The 18902-nt window shown below is 35.2% G+C and overlaps 1 protein-coding gene across 2 annotated transcripts in view; it reads left to right on the forward strand.

Moving 5' to 3' along the window:
- Nucleotides 1-18902, forward strand: part of ARHGAP28 (Rho GTPase activating protein 28) — a 117872-nt gene extending 98970 nt beyond the window's left edge. The window contains exons 11-16 of one of the 2 annotated variants that reach the window (XR_010090745.1): nucleotides 4564-4761; nucleotides 7320-7463; nucleotides 11248-11375; nucleotides 12640-12704; nucleotides 15851-16078; nucleotides 18468-18902. Coding sequence is in view for 1 of the 2 variants with exons in the window: in XM_063451543.1 (XP_063307613.1) it covers nucleotides 4564-4761; nucleotides 7320-7463; nucleotides 11248-11375; nucleotides 12640-12704; nucleotides 15851-15942 (627 nt within the window). In the remaining variant the exon portion in view is untranslated. Of the gene's footprint in view, nucleotides 1-4563; nucleotides 4762-7319; nucleotides 7464-11247; nucleotides 11376-12639; nucleotides 12705-15850; nucleotides 16962-18467 lie in introns of those variants that run through there. The other variant, XM_063451543.1, reaches the window with a different exon arrangement.

The raw sequence follows: 18902 nt of genomic DNA on the forward strand, positions 1-18902 counted from the left end.
TCACAGTCTCCATTTGTAATTGCAAACATAGAAACATAGAAACATAGAATGTGACGGCAGATAAGAACCATTCGGCCCATCTAGTCTGTCCAGTTTTCTAAATACTTTCATTAGTCCCTGGCCTTATCTTATAGTTAGGATAGCCTTATTCCTATCCAATGCATGCTTAAACTCCTTTACTGTGTTAACCTCTACCACTTCAGCTGGAAGGCTATTCCATGCATCCACAAACCTCTCAGTAAAGTAATACTTCCTGATATTATTTTTAAACCTTTGTCCCTCTAATTTAAGACTATGTCCTCTTGTTGTGGTAGTTTTTCTTCTTTTAAATATAGTCTCCTCATTTACTGTGTTGATTCCCTTTATGTATTTAAATGTTTCTATCATATGTTAAGATCCTTTAACCTTTCCTGGTAAGTTTTATTCTGCAATCCAGGAACCAGTTTAGTAGCCCTTCTCTGAACTCTCTCTAAGGTATCAATATCCTTCTGAAGATACGGTCTCCAGTACTGCGTGCAATACTCCAAGTGAGGTCTCACTAGTGTTCTGTCCAATGGCATGAGCACTTCCCTCTTTCTACTGCTAATACCTCTCCCTATACAACCAAGCATTCTGCTAGCATTTCCTGCTGCTCTATTACATTGTCTTCCTACCTTTAAGTTATCTGAAATAATTACCCCTAAATCCCTTTCCTCAGATGTTGAGGTTAGGACTCTATTAAATATTCTGTACTCTGCCATTTGGTTTTTACACCCAAGATGCATTTTCTTGCACTTATCCACATTAAATGTCAGTTGCCACAACTCTGACCATTTTTCTAGTTTACCTAAATCATTTGCTATTTGGCTTATCCTTCCTGGAACATCAACCCTGTTACATATCTTAGTATCATCAGCAAAAAGACATACCTTACCATCAAGACCTTCTGCAATATCACTAATAAAAATATTAAAGAGAATGGGTCCAAGTACAGATTCCCAAGGTACCCCACTGGTGACCTCTTTACAGCATGGGTCGCAATGTTGTGCCCAGAATAATAAAAAGGCAGAATACAACAGAATACCTCATCCTGCATTCTGCATAATTGCAGTGGGATTTGGGGGCTAATAGTAAAGGGTATTAGGCTTTGCCTCCATTAACCCCAGCCTTCAAGTCACCTGTAATTCATTAACCCAAGGCGTAGTGACATAATTGAAACTGATGACTGTTCTTAATGGTGCTATAATTACTAATGCCATTTAAGCACAGGTCAAAGAACACTTGACATGTGTCTGTTTTTAGTGACAATTTAAATTAATTTTGCTATTCAGAGAAATAAACATGTTTGTGCATGTTGTGCTTAGCTGTGTTATGTTCCTGCACTAGATTGCCCTTTTAAAAAATTCACACAACTGGAATAAAGTATATTTTTATTTTACCATTCTATTCACTGCATCAAATCCAATTAGTAATTTAAGTATATCTGATTTTTGTATTTCCTTAAAACTGTTCTTATTATAATTCATACAGACAATCCAAGAAACATTTTCTGTTCCAGTGCCAAATATATATTTTTTTTAATATTTATTTTATCTCCCTCTATAACATTGAATACAGTCCATAATATATCTGAAACCTATTTGTACTAAACTTAATCATGGTTACATGATTTTAGACTTGGGTAAGTGGGTAATTTTTGGATTTTTATTTAGATAGGAAGGGAAATGTCACTACACAGATTTTTAAATATTTTATTTATACAACTCTATATTTAACAGATATGTGCTTGCAAATTGTGAAAAATAAAATAAATGTGGAAATCCATACCTTTCCATCCTACAACTGGGGTGCCTCTTAGCTTGTTGTCAATCATTGTGATAAGCTCTGTCTTTTACACCTGGAAACTCTTAATATGAATTGAGTCAGCACATATATATTACCATGCAATAGGATATTGTGACCACAGACCAATGTAAACATAACATTTCAAGATAAATGAATATGTAGCTGTTTATTCCATCCAAATAGTACCCGGCAACCTGAGGCTTTGGAGAGCAGAAGGTCAAAACTAATCTTGAGTCCTTGATGGGTGAAATTTAAAGCTGCATTATAATAAACTAAAATAAAGTCAATCTATCCCTTAGAATATATTCTAGAAGACAGATTTACTCTATTGTGGAATTAAAGTGGCGTTGACGGCCTTATGTTGGAACAAACAGCAAAAGGTTCTGTACATATATTGAACATGTTAAGGATATTACTATGACATAGAAGATATATAATGGACTGAATAATAATAATAATAATAGATTTCAAAGGTAACTTGATAGATAAGCACCAGCACACACTGATGAGTAGCTACTAAAGTTAAAACAGTGAGATTCGATATTGATACTATAACCACTATATCACTGCAGAGATAGCCGCCACCTGCGGTTAGAAATGTAAAGATTTGGTGCCTTTGAGTAAACAATAGTGGTTGCAGGATTCTGTGGAAATAGTATTGGTATCAATAGCTGCAATGTGAGTTCACAAAGTAGCAATATTAAATAAACAAATATATCAGCTACTTGTATCTTTTCTTCCCATATAAGGGCAAGAAAAAATAAATAAAAAAATAGCTGAATAGAAATGATCTAGTAAAGGTTCTATCACATATATAAACCAATACACTGGGCAATAGGTAGAATAAATGGGAGAAATATATTGTCCCACTGTAGTAGAAATTTTAAATGCTATGTCATTTATATTGTGCAGCCGACAGATTGCTTAAAATATAAAAGATTTTATTAGCAACAATACACTGTGTATAACTTACACATTTAATATAAAAGACAATAAAAGTTCCCAAGTATGAAGAGCAGTTGCTGCCAAGTCTAAAGTCTGAGGGTCCAAAGGATGTAAAAAACTCTTCTCACCGGCCGGATGAAATCGAGTGTGAACCTCCCCGTGCTGTAAACAGACTTGCTGCCAGCCGCGTGCGTTCCACTGCGGCTCTGGTTGCGTTCCAGCCTGCTCTCCTGGGAATCGATCGGGAGTAGAATGCCGTCTTACGCGTTTCGTGATCATAGGATCACTTCATCAGAGGATGGCATTCTCGGTTCTACCTTCTATTAAGTACTCTCTGGTCTAATTGCTCAGTTCAAATGTTAACCCCTTATCTACTGGAGCATAATTTACCAAAAATGGATTTCTACTACATAAATCACTTTACATTTTCAGTAAAATACATACAGATAAAACCATAGCATATTACAATGAAAAACTAAATACTGACATTTCATTTGGACACATTATATTGTAAACACAATTATATTGTAAACACAATTATGCTCCAGTAGGTAAGGGGTTAACATTTGAACTGAGCAATTAGACCAGAGAGTACTTAATAGAAGGGAGAACCGAGAATGCCATCCTCTGATGAAGTGATCCTATGATCACGAAACGCGTAAGGCGGCATTCTACATCGATTCCCAGGAGAGCAGGCTGGAACGCAACCAGAGCCGCAGTGGAACGCACGCGGCTGGCAGCAAGTCTGTTTACAGCACGAGGAGGTTCACACTCGATTTCATCCGGCCGGTGAGAAGAGTTTTTTTACATCCTTTGGACCCTCAGACTTTAGACTTGGCAGCAACTGCTCTTCATACTTGGGAACTTTTATTGTCTTTTATATTAAATGTGTAAGTTATAGACAGTGTATTGTTGCTAATAAAATCTTTTATATTTTAAGCAATCTGTCTGCTGCACAATATAAATGACATAGCATTTAACATTTCTACTACAGTGGGACAATATATTTCTGCCATTTATTCTACTTATTCCCCAGTGTATTGGTTTATATATGTGATAGAACCTTTACTAGATCATTTCTATTCAGCTATTATTTTTTTTTCTTGCCCTTTTATGGGAAGAAAAGATACAAGTAGCTGATACATTTGTTTATTTAATATTGCTACTTTGTCAACTCACATTGCAGCTATTGATACCAATACTATTTCCACAGAATCCTGCAACCACTATTGTTTACTCAATAGGCACCAAATCTGAATAATAATAATATTGTGGCAATATTGTTTTTTAGATTTTTATTTTTTATTTACGAACTTATTTGATTTTATCCATTTATTTAAGCACATATTTTTAAGCGTATTTAATCAAATGTACATACATCAAGTTTACTGAGCACAATTACTCATCATCTCTCAGTCTCTTTGATCTTTAGAAAAAGGGATAGGTTTTGTAGAATTTTTAATTTGTAGTATTAAGGAACTGCAAAAATAATTCATTTGCAAAATTACTCTATAAAAACAATCTATAGTTGCGGTAGATTAAATGTAGCAATGTAATATGATAAGTGTCTTAAACTGTAATAAGTGATACAGTCTATATTTTAGATTAAAACAGATGCCAATTCAGTCAATTAAGCTGAATGTCAATTCAGCCTTGCTTCTCCAGATAGTTTTAGGCTACAAATTGATTACGAGAATTTTAGCGCAACAATATATGGTGAATCAACAATGGACACCACTTCCATAAAATCATATTTCACCAATAAACACGTTTCAATGTACATTTTTTTTCTAGGCATTGCTAAACTTTCTTAAAAAAGTGGTCTCAAATGAAGAGAAGAACAAGATGAGTTTGTGGAATGTATCCATGATTCTGGCACCAAATCTGTTCGTCTTCAAAGGAAAAAGTGCAAACAAGGAGGAAATGAAGGCAGCTGCATCCACAGCGCATATTGTTAGACTGTTAATTAGGTACCAAGACATCTTGTGGACGGTGAGAAAATATTTTAAATATCTTGAGTTTTCTTATAGACACGTTACCAGTTAAGGTGAACACATGACAAACTATATCTACTACAGCCCCACCCCCATCACCACCTCCTCTGGTGCCATTAGCTCCACTGAGCTAGGCCTGGCCGTGCAGGGCGACATTACTCAACTTTACTTTATGCGAGATAATAAAAAATTTTAACACTTGCAAACCTGAGGAAAATTAGTGTAAAGGAAATAAATTAATTTTATATGTAGATAAAAAGACTCAGCAAATTTGTTCATATTATACTCATAAACATTTAATTGATCGTATCACCAATAATAATTCTTCTTATGTCTCCATGGAGGATGCATGTAGAGATATAATAAGGAAGAAAGGACCACATTGTGCAGATTCCAAAATAGTTGGACATTTTTTACAATGTATTTCACTTGTAGAATTAGAAGTAAAAACAGGTACATAACCACAAATTCCAAACACCAAAATCTAGACTCTCGCAGCTCCCACACCAATAATGAGTCTATTGGTGAACCAGCAAGTGAACTTTTTTTTCCAGTGGAATTTGATGTTAGATAAATAAATGATTACAAAAATTAATAAAAACAGTATGCCGAATGAAACTCAATGGCAAACATAGCAGCATGCAATACATTTCTACCCAATATCATATAAAATCCTCAAAGTACTTTCTCTTCCTCCAATCCACCAATCACTGTACGCCTGCACACATGCACACCGTATGAGTTTGATTCCCAAATGGAAGTTCCACTCACGTCATGTTTTCCAATTGCATCTCACTGAAGAAATGCGTTCCACCACAGATCTGCTTTACTCATGCATTCCACTGGGCATACCTTTATGAATGTCCATATAACAAATCTCTTCCAGATATTCCAGCTCCCAATGGTATAACAATCAGGTCAAAATACATTTATAAAGATACTATAAAGAAGGGACTCGGATATTTGAATATTAAAAAACTCTCCCAGACCTCACATTCTCCCCCCCTACCTTCCACTGACCCCTGTCCCCTCCTCCATGCACCCTTACTTTCCATACTTAAATTGTTTTTGTTCTCCTACCCTCTCTTCTTCTCTATTTCTTCTCTCCTCTTCTCCCTCTTCTAGCTTTCGTTCTTTCTCTCCCCTATCTTTAAATCCCAATAAAAGGGGCAGTCACCCTCTGGTCACTCCATTTGCAACAAAGAGTACACCATACTTCACCATTAGGTGCGCAGTATAAAAAACTTCCACTCACTTCCACGCCTTTAAACCGTGCCCAGAAACCAAATGCTTAAACCCACAAACTAAGGAACAACCTGGGCTTGCAACAACAATGTAAAGCAAATAACCCTGGTGGCTTCCACCTCCAAACCTTACCTTGTCTCTTACCTCGCTAGACAGGAGGTATCTCTGCTGCCACATCGAGACTATGAATATCACCATTTTGCTACCAACCTCCTCCGTAGCAGAATATCTTATTGAATGTACATATGTCACTTAATGTACCTTGTTGTTACCCGATTGTAAGGATGTGATCAGTACCCTTACTGTCTTTTCTTTATTCTGTACATTTCCTCCTTGCTAACCAAAAATTGAAAAATCAACATAAATAATGTATATATATATTAAAAAAAAGCCTCACAAGAATTAGAAGTAAAACATGTTATAATTAAAATTTTCAACTATTTTGGAATCTGCACAATGTGGTAATTTCTTCCTTTCCCTATCTCTAACCCCTAAGGAGACTTAAGATGAGTTATTATTAGTGATACACAAACAATCAATTACATGTTTGTGAGTGTAATACACACGAGTTTGCTGTGGTGTTCAAACAATACTGTGCTATGTATATTCCATCTTTATTTTAGCATGACAAATTATTGGCTATTTATTTTTCTTAAATGAATAGTTAATTTTGTTTTAAATTTGAAAATTATTTGTCAGTCAGTCAAATATGAGATGTAAAAAAATTGTCTATGTTTTTATAAACCTGTTTTTACCTATATTTCCATCTTACTGAAAGCCATGCATACCTCACATTTCACATGAATAGACATAGAAGGACACTTACACTTACTAAATTGTTTTATTAGAATATTTGCTGTGAAAATTCACAGTACATGCATTTTGGAGTGAGCATACTTGCTTATCATCAAATATATTTATAATTTGTCATAAAATGTGGGCATTGTAAGAGGCCTGGTGTTAGAACGTTTGGTGATAAATAATATAGCTGGCACCCAATACTTTAGTAGACAAGCCAAGTTAGAGTTGGTTATCATTCAACGCAGATCACCCTAATCAAGAAAACCCATTACTGTGAATATCCATAATGATATAGAGCTTTGCTGTCTATCTTTGGCAGCCGTATAGTTTATAATTAATATATAAGTATCTGCTAGCTTAGTGATCACTGAAATAGACCCATGACATCTGGGTTTTATTTCCCACCTCATCCTTAAAGACATGTACGTGATATTTTGTAAGAGGTAGGCCCTGTGAAATAGTGAATTGTATAAGCGTTGTATTGTATCTTTATGATTATACGTTTTGTAGGTTCCCTCCTTTCTGATTTCACAAGTACGGAAAATGAATGAAGCAGCATCAAGTAATAACAAAAAACAACTCATTTTCGACAAAAGTGTAAGAAAGTTGTTGAGGAGGAAGACCATGGAAAGGGAAAGACCTGAAAGGCGAGAGGTACATGAACTATCCATTTTAGTCACTTTAATAGTATATTCCTTAGCTCTCAATGCAGTAAATATATTAATTACGCAAAAGATAAATTACATTTGTATTTTCTTTTGGCGTTGTTATGGCATTACTTACCCTCTGCCCCTCACTCCAGTGCCCCCACTCCCATAGGAGTTGTAGGTGTTACCACATGTTAGAACACCCACCCTTCACTCCCGCCTCCTGTGTGTAGTCATTGGTCCTGCTTGGGAATAATTCCTCAAGCAAGGCACTCATCATTGATAACGCTGACATGCTGACTTCAGACCAGGGGTAGGCAACCTTCGGCACTCCAGATGTTGTGGACTACATCCCCCATAATGCTCTTACACCCATAATGCTGGCAAAGCATCATTGGAGGTGTAATCCAAAACATCTGCAGTGCCGAAGGTTGCCTATGCCTACTTTCAGACGAATGTTGCTGGAGGAGTAGCACAGTGACAGACAGCAGAGAACGTTTTTGCTTTTTCCTGTATTCATTTAGAATCCATACAGTGCTGTCATTTCTGGTAGCACAATGTAAAGATGAAATGTAATGCTCTTTTTATTATGTACAGGTACAAAGGTGCTTTAAGAAAGGAATATAGATCGTAAAAAAAAAAAATATATATATATACCTTCACAAAAGAGACGCATAAAAACTGTGGATCTTTACAAATAGATATCCAATTCGTATAACACCCAACAAAAAGAGAAGGGTGAAAAGACCAAGTGCCACACTAGGCAAGAAATGCATTCAGCGGTTCTCCTGTTTTTGTTCATTTGGGTTTGTGCTCTCCTATTTTTGTGTGCCATGTAATTGTATTACATATTGATTCTTTCTACTATTAGCACTCTCTTGCCACATTCTACAGAGTGTTTCTTTTATTTTGACCCCATTTTTTATTCGTTGTACAGCCGCAGTGGAGAAGGAGTTTCGCATTTTACTCCATGAACACCCAGTTTCAACTAAAGCAGGAGTTGTATTTTTTCAGTATCTAATATACTGGCTTGACCTGCTTTTCGGAATTTTTGTTTTAACATGCATGTTTTTTGTCGGTGGCTATGAATCTTTATCTAGCATTATGTAAAACTAGATGTAAAGATTCATGTATCTGGTCTGCTCTGCTCAGTTATGTGTGCAAGAACCGGTTTACTCAATTCCTATATATATATATATTTTTTATTTATTTATTTATTTATTTTTATCTTTTCTGTACAGCCTGAGTGTGCAAGGAATCTGGAGTATATATGTAAAAAACTGATAAAATTTGTATATTGTAATACCTCTGTTATTGGACTAACAGAATGTTTTAATGACACACTTTCGGGAGAACCTCCCTTTCTCAAGTCTGAAGCATTTCTGAGCAAGACGACACTGAATTCAAAGTTGAGTTGTGATACAGGGGTTAAATCGACATGAGTGCAGATAAGACACAGGTTTAATAGAACATAGACACCATTCTTGCATAAATATCTTATGTGAAGATCACAGAGTGAGGGAGGAGAAATAGAAAAAACAAACAAACAAGCGGACAGTGCAGAAGATGGTGCTAGAAGGGGGGGTGGGGGTGGGGGGTATTAATATAAAGAATGCATTAATTCCCATCCAAGAATTACAGGATATGCATAAAGGCCTATAGCCAGCATACACAGACACACATACACACACACACTCATGTACATATACATATACACAAGTAGTGCATATGTACAAGTGTACACAAGAACATACACACTATACCCAAGTGCATACAATATACATATAAATTCAACCAAATGCCCAAATATATGTACATGCACACCTACACATGCATCCACACACAAACACCAATACATGTACCTACACATATACCAATGTGCCTACACATACATAGACCCATATATATGTATATGTACACATACACCCATTCACATATACATACATGTATGCATGTATATATACACTTTATACATACACACACACACACACACACACACAAATACATACATGTATACGCATACACATAGATACATGAACACAAATACATACACATGCACACAAGCACATATACATACATGCACATGAACTCATATACACAACTATAAATGCACAGTCACATATATAAGCATACATGCATAAGAGTATGGAAAAGCATAGGTCTACACATAGTACTTTGTGAATGCGTATACATGTATGTATTTGTGTGTGTGTGTGTGTGTGTGTGTGTGTATAAAATGTATATATCTACATCACTGCACTAATACAGCTGCAATCTCTACTTGAACAAGATAGATATATAGATAGATAGAGATATAGATAGATAGATAGATAGATAGATAGATAGAGATATAGATAGATAGATAGATAGATAGATAGATAGATAGATAGATAGATTCCAGAGATTCCTTGCAATCAGGCTGTACAGACAAATAAAGTGTCAGGTGCATTCAGCAAGGGCCACCAAGAATAGACATATCAATATTTATTTCAATAAAATTTGACCTTTTAAACATTGAGAAGACCGTGAGTGCAAGCTTACCTATTGATATATATGTATGTGTGTGTATACATATATATAATAGAAAGTAAGGATACTAGATCCTAAACATACCAGGAGATAATGTGTGAGAAAGTTGTGATATTGAAACCAAATTATTATTTGAAGTCATTGGCTTAAAAACATACTGATAATAAAGTAACAGATATTATTAAAATGACAAAAATCTTGCCATTGACAGATAAAGCTTTTCAAAAGAGAGGTCACGTGGCTGATTAATGGGTCACAAAATAATAGTTATAAACAATTAAAAATAGGTGGAAACTAGATACATAACTGCACAATATAGAGATTTATATCCAGAAGGATGACTTTTTCTAGTCATTAAAATGGCTGCAATCATCTTAAAACATGTAGGACCACATATCTCTGATTATCTGTTTTCTTAGACAAATAACATCTTACGTGTGATGCCAGCATGTGATATTTACATCACTATAAACTAAAATAAAAAAAATGGGAAATGACCATAAATTTACTTTTACGTTGAGTGTAGCTTAAATAACTATCATTGTCCTTGTAATGCATGTAATAATTTATTGGTGGGTTGTATCAGTAATACTCTAAAGGCATATGATACACAATGTTAGTAATGTACTGGTTTTCTAAAGAGGTTTTGTAAAGACAGAAACCTTTTTTAGTTTCTTTGTTTCAATTTTCCAGAAATCTATGAATGCTTTCTGATTGGACACAAAAGCAACTTTGAGCTTTACTAAAGCCAAAAAGAGCTACTCGAATTTCAACAAAAATCGAGATCCTGCCAACACTGCCTACGAACATCGTTAATTATGTCAAGGAGCTCAGAGTCTATATGTCCTGTCCAATATTTTCTTTTTAAACCACTGTACTATCAATGCAGAAATTGTACTTCTGCGTTATCAGTAAAAATCTGTGCAACCTTGGGCAGCAATGATAGGCTGAGAGTTCTGTGATTGGGTTAGAGTTAGACTATATGTGTTCCAGTTAATAACATCAAATAATATTACTGATAACACAGAATAGCAACTCATCTTCGTTCGCTCGCATACCGCAGAAGTGTGACAGCAAACAACGTTTTTAAATCTTACTTAACCTTTTTTTCTTGTTTTTATTTCCAATTTGCATTTTAAGTTTCTAGCAATTTTCTACGCTTTTTGTCCGTCATGATTGATAAGCCTGAGTGAGATAAGCTGCTCCTGAGCTCTGCCAGTCCCAGTGCTGGTTATTATAGTTGTCGTGATTTTGTGTTTCAGCACTGTGATGTACCTGAAGGAGTGATCAGGGTCTACGCTCCACTGCACTCAAAGGTTTCCATGGCGATCCAGCTGAACAGTAGGACAAAAGCCAAAGATATCTTGGCAAGATTTCAATGTGAAAACAGGTGCAGAGAGACATATTTTTTTTTCTTTTAACATTTCCTACAATATGACATTTGTAGGTTTAAGAATAATAGCATTTTTTATCAATCTGTATAATTTGCAAAATTTATTTTAATTAAAATCGATGCCATTTCTTCTGTCCGGAATATTGATTTTTGTTGACTTGTTATTTGAAAGCTGTGTGCCCCCAGTTAGCTAATTATATTGAATACTGTGTGCGCTATATCAAAGATAGAAGCAATTAGTGTCCTCGGCTTTCTCCTCATTCTGGTAGTGATGGATAACCGTGGCATTGTAAAGGTTAATGAACTACCTTTTACTAATGCTTAGCTTGTGAAATCACGTTAATGAAAATCTAAAAGTGCCAGATCTAGCGATCAGTGAACTATGACAACCATCATGAAGTAGAGCGATATAAGTTTTTGGCATGGCATCAGACTACCCTAAAATCTAGGCCAGTACTGTCCTCGGGCCCATTATAGATTTATGTATTATTGTTTCTAAGTGATAATATACTGCAAGCAGGTCAATTATTTTGAAAGTAGGTCATAAAGAGGTAGGTTTTCCATTCCTATCAGTCAATGCTGATGTGGTCATCAGATAAATGTCCACCTTTATATTAATACTTCGAGCTTGCTTCCTTTTCATAGGAAGGTCGGTAATTTAGGTGAAATTGTATTAAATTGATTTTATGCTTCAGTCAGCAGGGAGTTCAACTTAATATTCTAATGAGTGTATTTTTTTTTCTGCAATTTGAATGCAGACCACATTAATTTCTCTACACTCTGACAGACTAACTGTGGTTTTTCTTATTCTGCGTAATAATGTCCTCACATCTGGCTGGAGTATAATCAGTTCTGAAATTGAGATGATATATGTTCTACTTTAAAATGTATTATACTGCACCATTTTAATTGTACAATGGGAAAAAAAATCTTAGTATTTTAATTGTTGCGTTATTCATTAACTATTGTCACCAAAACCATTACAGCTTATTGTAGTTGTTCTGGTGAGTATAATCATTCCCTGCAGGCCTTTTTATGTAAACACTGTCTCTTTAGAGAAAAGGCAGTGTTTACATTGACCACTAGGGACACCTCCAGTGGCCACTCCTTAGTGGCCACCTAAATGGTGGTTTTAATAGTATTGGTTCAGTAATATATGTTCGTATTCCTGACCCTTGTGTTCCTAATAAAACTAAACAAAGTAAAAGGTTGTTTTACACTTAAAGTAAATTGTTTATATTTTGTATCTTTTTTTCCCTAGCCATGGGACATCAGAAAATGCCAAAATACACAACCAAAGTTTATACGAAATTGGGGGAAACATAGGTAAGTAGATTTTATTCAATAATTCTACAGATTTTTATGGTTATTTCATAAAGCATTTGTTTTGATACATGTATAAATTATCTTGAATTTTTTAAGATTAACAGGAGTATTTATATATGTGAATTGAAAAGGACCTTAAAATTTGAAACCAAAAATATCCTAGGCGAGAAGATAGTTGGCTTGGACAATTTTCTCAATTTAGTCACTTTGAATTTCTAACTTTGCATATACCATTCTTTATTTGATAACTTTTTAATAGAAGCCATTCTACTTTATTCAATGTACTGACTTCCATTTAACAACTCTACATTAAAAATGCAGTGACACGTCCAAAATAATATATGAAACAAAACAGCACAGGGTAACAAATACACAGTATCAGAATACAATGAAATATAACTCATGATCAGGAGTCATTTAGGCACACACAGACACCAAAAAAGTGCTTGCATCTGCAAGAGTCATAATATGCAAACATGGAAATTAGACAGATAGGAGTGGCTCTGTCACATCAAACTTACATTTCTCCTATTGTTCCCTCTTTCATTCCTCTTTCAGAATCCGTTCTTCTTTCCTGATCTATTTCTCTTTGGAACATAAGACAAAGTAGGGCCTACTTTGCCCTATATATGTTTCCATCACTTGGCAAACTTGACAAAAGTTGGAGCTTAAGGCAAGCTTTATCTTTGTTGGTTTGAACTTTTTTTTTACTACTTTTTTTTAAGAAAATAACATATTCTAAAAGAGGAAGAGAAGAGGAAGCAAAATATCCTTTTATAGTTGTTAAACCATGGTTAGATCAAATCTGATAGTTAATGTTAATATATATCATGCCAGTTATTGACCTACTGACCTGTGGGTTTGTAGAGTGTAGAATGTAACAGGTCTATTTACTCCGAACTGGGGACATTTATGAATCCAGCCCTTACAGTTTGAAAACCTTTCTACAGTAAAATATGTGGTTCATCCTTCTCTAGACCAAGGTGCGATGGAGCCTGGATGGGCAACATTTCTTTTCCTAGTGGTATGCTGGGATAAATCAGTAATTGATTTTTTTAAGCAGTGTTTACTTGTATTGTTTGTGGTAAATTTACATAGTCTCATTAAGATTGCCTTCTGCGGTATTTTACCTTAAACTACATGTTTTTATTGGTCTACAGTTCTCTAGAAAGTGTTATTGCAGTCGAGGCATTTTCCTGTCTTATGTTAGTTGGATCTAAACGCTTGGATTTTGGCCAAAGAAAGCTTGGTGAACAAAGATTTCCAAGTGTTTGCTCTGGAACATCAGAGATGATGAATTATTCTGTAATTGCCGAGTTAGTTTTGCAGCCTTTGTCTGTTGTCTGGTGCAGTGTCAGCACTATTTATATATTACATTATTTTAGAGATTTTTCTTGGCAATTGCTTATAAAGCCTAAGCAATGGTTTTCTCTTGGGAAGCAGATAGATAGTTTGATTTATCTCCTGTAATTTATAAACATTAACAGACTGTATGATATGACAGATTATTGCCTAATGACCCTACAATGTGTTTACTATGATACAAGAAACTTTATATTAATGTGCCCATATTTCAACCACAACTTACTTTATTAATGGAAAGAAAAAAACAGAAAATATCAGGAAATTCCCAATCAAGACAACAGATCATGATACCTGTTTGCAACATTCAGCATTTATGAGTCCTCAGGCATCCACTTGGACAGAGATCTGTAACTTGTCTATGCCAGTCTCCAAAATATATGAACTTAATGTTTTATTATGTCATTAATGGTAAAGAGGTCTTCCCACTTTCAAAGAGTTATTTTATGCCCGTGTCTTCAAGAGAAGGATTGCTTCAAAAACCATTGGGATTGTCTAATGGCTAAAATAATGATCTGGTTAAAAGATTAATTGACAATAATGCGTGTGATTCATAATTGGAAAGGAAGTTACCTCGTCCTATTACACAGTCTACAGTACAGTAGTCTTCCAAGAAAAGCTGAGATGGGCAATCACACATGCCACTGTCTCTGTCTTGTCATAGAACAAATATGTTAATTAATCTCATTACAGTAAATGCATCACATTAGCCAGAAAAAACTTAAAAAAATTGAGGCAATACAGCTGTTAATATACATGCAAGTCTCACACTGGCAACCATGTTGTAGCTGATAAAGATTTGAGATTTTACATTCTAGTACAGGGGTAGGCAACCTACGGCACTAGTGCCATGCACGGCACTCGAGGTGACTTTGCACGGCACTCAAGGCTGCTAGAGCCAAACAGGCTCTGTCCTATCAGGAGTCCCAGTGAAACTTCCGATATCTGCTAATACGAAGAGGTGGTGAAGGACATTCCTCAATTTATGCATTGCAGCACATAGAGGAAGTGATCTCAGATCACTTCCTCCCAGCACTTGTGAATTGGAATCCACACTGTAGCAGAGCAGCTTGCAGCTGCTGTTGCAGCTCCTATACTTGAGCTATACCTGGCCAGCCTGGTCCCCACTGGAATCTAGGGAAGCCATCCATACTGCTAGATATACACAGAAATAACCCAAATAATACAAATAATACGAACAGCCCATACACAAACATACACACAATCCCCACAAACGCAACACCACTAACAATCCACATACATGCACACAACCCTGCATGCAGCATCTCAAATGCAATACCCCAAACAGCCCCCACACACTACCAAACACACAAGGTGACATTTCCATCCACACACAATTCCACAAGCAGCCCTCATACACAGCTCACATTCATAGGTATCATACACAATACCATAAAGTACTAATGAACATATACAATATAATAGCTCCTATATGCACAAATACAACGATACAAAGCAATTACAGTAAAAATAGCACAAGCAGAATATGGCAGCATACACACCTCAATTTTAAAAAATAGGATCGGCACGCTAAGGGACATCACACCTATATCGGCACAGTGCTGCTAAAAGGTTGCCTACCCCTGTTCTAGTATAACATTGATATACATTTTTTTTTTTTACCAGACTATGGCAAGAATTAAAGCATGAAATATTGGGTGATTGTGCACAGGAACCATAAAAATCCATATTAATCTATGAATACTATAAGAGTGTTTCAGCACATTTTTTAAAAAAAAATCTATGATTGTTTTTCATTTTAGGAGAACATTGCCTAGACCCAGATACCTATATGTTGGATGTGTACCATGTAAATCCTCAAGCAGAGTGGATTTTAAAGCCCAAAGCAAGCTGAAACCATGAGGTTGCAATGGTCATGCACACATTTTTATTGCAGGAAGTGACTGCACAAGTGCAATGCTTTGGCTCGCATGGCATGTAAAGCCTTCTACAGCAGACACAGCTCAACATGGTAGGACACAATTTTCAAGGTACTATGGAAAGAAGAATAGATTACACTACACCTGTGGAAAAAGGCATCGCCTTGAAGAATGTTTTTTTGTTGTTGTTGTTTTTTTTAGAACTTTGGAAAATGTTTTATAATATCTTCCAATTTTTAAAAATGAAAAACTGTTACTGTCAGTGAACTGTCAACATATGGGACAACAAAGTGAAGATGCCCACATGATAACCACTCAGATCGTCAAGTATTATTGCTGACATACAGATGCAGTGTTAGCATCTGTTAAAACCACTAATTGCTGGACATGCATGCAGCAATTCATAAAAATTTCTTAGACAACAATAGGTAACAATATTTCCTTTTGTATTATTATTTTTATAATTATTTTAATGAAGAAAGCATTTGGTGATATGAATGCCTTACTCATAATTGCAGCTTGATGAAATTTCAGAAACATTGTACATCAATTGTATAGGAAACACTATGTACATTTTTATTATTTCTTTGTAGATATATTGTTATGTTTTTAATATGTGTTTGTAGTGGTATGCATGAATGTTTAACCATCTTCTCATTATTTCAGTATTCCTGTTTAATACAAGGTTTCAACTTTTAGGGTCATAGATGCCTGTTCACACATTTTGAGAGACTGTAGTTAGAGACTGCTTCCATAAATAGGACCATAGGACTATTTGCCGGTGGTATAGCTATTTTGGAAACTGTGGACTTACTGCATCTCACATAATTTATTTAACAAGCTGAAATATCCTGCAAGGTTTTCATGTAGGATAACAGAAGGAGCATTTATATCTATGTAGCCCTTATCATTACACAAACAAAACAAAGCTGTATCATTATAAAAATTAGATTGCCACTAAAAGATATGGTGGAATAAAAACATAGGTCCATTTCACGAGTCTACTTTATATGTATACAAGTTTATATCATTATCATTAAAAGGAATGTTAAAGCCTTATTTGATATAACAGATGTTGTATTGGTACATATACATATTGCTTAATTATTTTTTTTTCTTATAAGCCTGAGCTGTGAAACCAGCTGACATGGTTTGTTTTATTATAACCCTGGTGTTTGTTGGGTTTTTCTTGCTACAAATTTCTAGATATTCAATTAACTGTCATATATTGTATACAAGTAAATCTTCAAAGTCACCAAAGAGCTACTTTTGTAAAAAAGAAAGTGGCGATTTTTTGCAAAACTATTTTGCCTACAGTCTGAGCCAATATGTCATGTATCAACTAAACACTTTCTAAAAATTCTTTGCTTCTTTAAAGAGGACACTTAGAATGAACATGTATTGTGCCTTTTATATAGATTACAAGACATTTTATTTTAGAACGTTAAAGACCAGTGCCAGTCTATGTTGTCATAACAAAAAAGACATTGGTAGGACTCAGCACAGCAGCTGGTGCTAACTAAGGACATACTATATTGGTTTCTCATCTGTATTCATCACATGTTGATGAGGGTATTGGATGTCGTTAAATGTTACGTGGTTAAAGGAACAATTCCATTGTTAGAAACCTCATTTGTTTCAAACGTTGAAATGTTCCTTTTCCAATTCCCCATAGTGTCCTAAAATAGAAGCTACTCACATCTAGCTCTAGTGAGTTAATCTAATCTAGGCAGATCCACTCTACCCCAGGAGATCATCACTAGTAGTGATCCCCCAGACCTATCTAATGCATATAATAATCAAGCATTAGGGTCCTATTGAGCATGTGTGCCAATTGCTAAGCTCTGCCTATAGATTGCTACTCATTAAATACTCTACGAGAAGCCCTCACTTCCTCTTGGAAGCACTCAAAGTGATTGAGAAAGACAACCCATACTGCAGTCAATCAGGTGTCACTAGTAGGATTTATAAAAGGGCCACTATATTTTAAAATCTGCACTTTTATGAAATAAAAAGAGGGGGCAGACATTTCATACATAAGGTATTCGCTAATGGAAAAAAAAAGGTCTGCTGCGTTATGAATTTTGGGGTTTTGAAAATTAGTAAATTAGCATAATTACACACATCCCTTATAGTCCTCATTCTCATACTTTCTTACGAAGCTGCAAGAACTCATTGGCATCCTCAAAGGAAGTGAAATAATTTAGTCGGAAAAATATTGTTCAAATAAAGTCAAGATGGCTTTCCTCAGGAAGAATTCTGGAAAGGGTGATGTTCATCTTAAATAATTAAAGGGATACTATAGTGCCAGGTGTACAAAGCTGTATTCCTGGCACTATCGTTGAAGTGGTCTGGGTGCCTATAGTGTCCCTTTAATTAATTGTTTTATGGTAATTTTCTTACACTGTTTCAGATCATTTTTAACTATTTTGCTTTAAAAAAAAGTAAATCGTAATTTTAAACAAAGTAGTAATTTAAATCAAAGACAGTGGGGTTTTAGAGTCGATGGTCCCTCAGCGCTGGATCGTTCTCCTACTCCGACATCACGGTGATGAGGGAACCTAATGGGCCTTCCCCATAGGAAAACATTGAATCAATATAAAACCTTTATTATAAATCAATTGTAGTGAATTTAAAACCAAACTGCAACATTTAGGCAGAAAAAAAGTTACATAGTTACACAGTTACGTAGCTGAAAAGAGACTTGCGTCCATCAAGTTACACATATGTTCTCTGCCATATTCGGAGCGTGGCAATATTAGCCTAAATTTAGCAGTTCTATTGTTTTTTTTATTTTTCCTTTTAGTACAATTCAATGAATAAATGCCAAAGTTAGGAGTTTAAATGTTGCTGTTTTTTTCTATCATGAAATCTGCCATGACTTCAGTGGAGTTGGTGATGTTAAAAGAAAAGGTGAAAACTAACTTTACAATAT

The sequence above is a fragment of the Pelobates fuscus genome, chromosome 4 (assembly GCF_036172605.1).
Source record: "Pelobates fuscus isolate aPelFus1 chromosome 4, aPelFus1.pri, whole genome shotgun sequence".
NCBI lineage: Eukaryota > Metazoa > Chordata > Amphibia > Anura > Pelobatidae > Pelobates > Pelobates fuscus.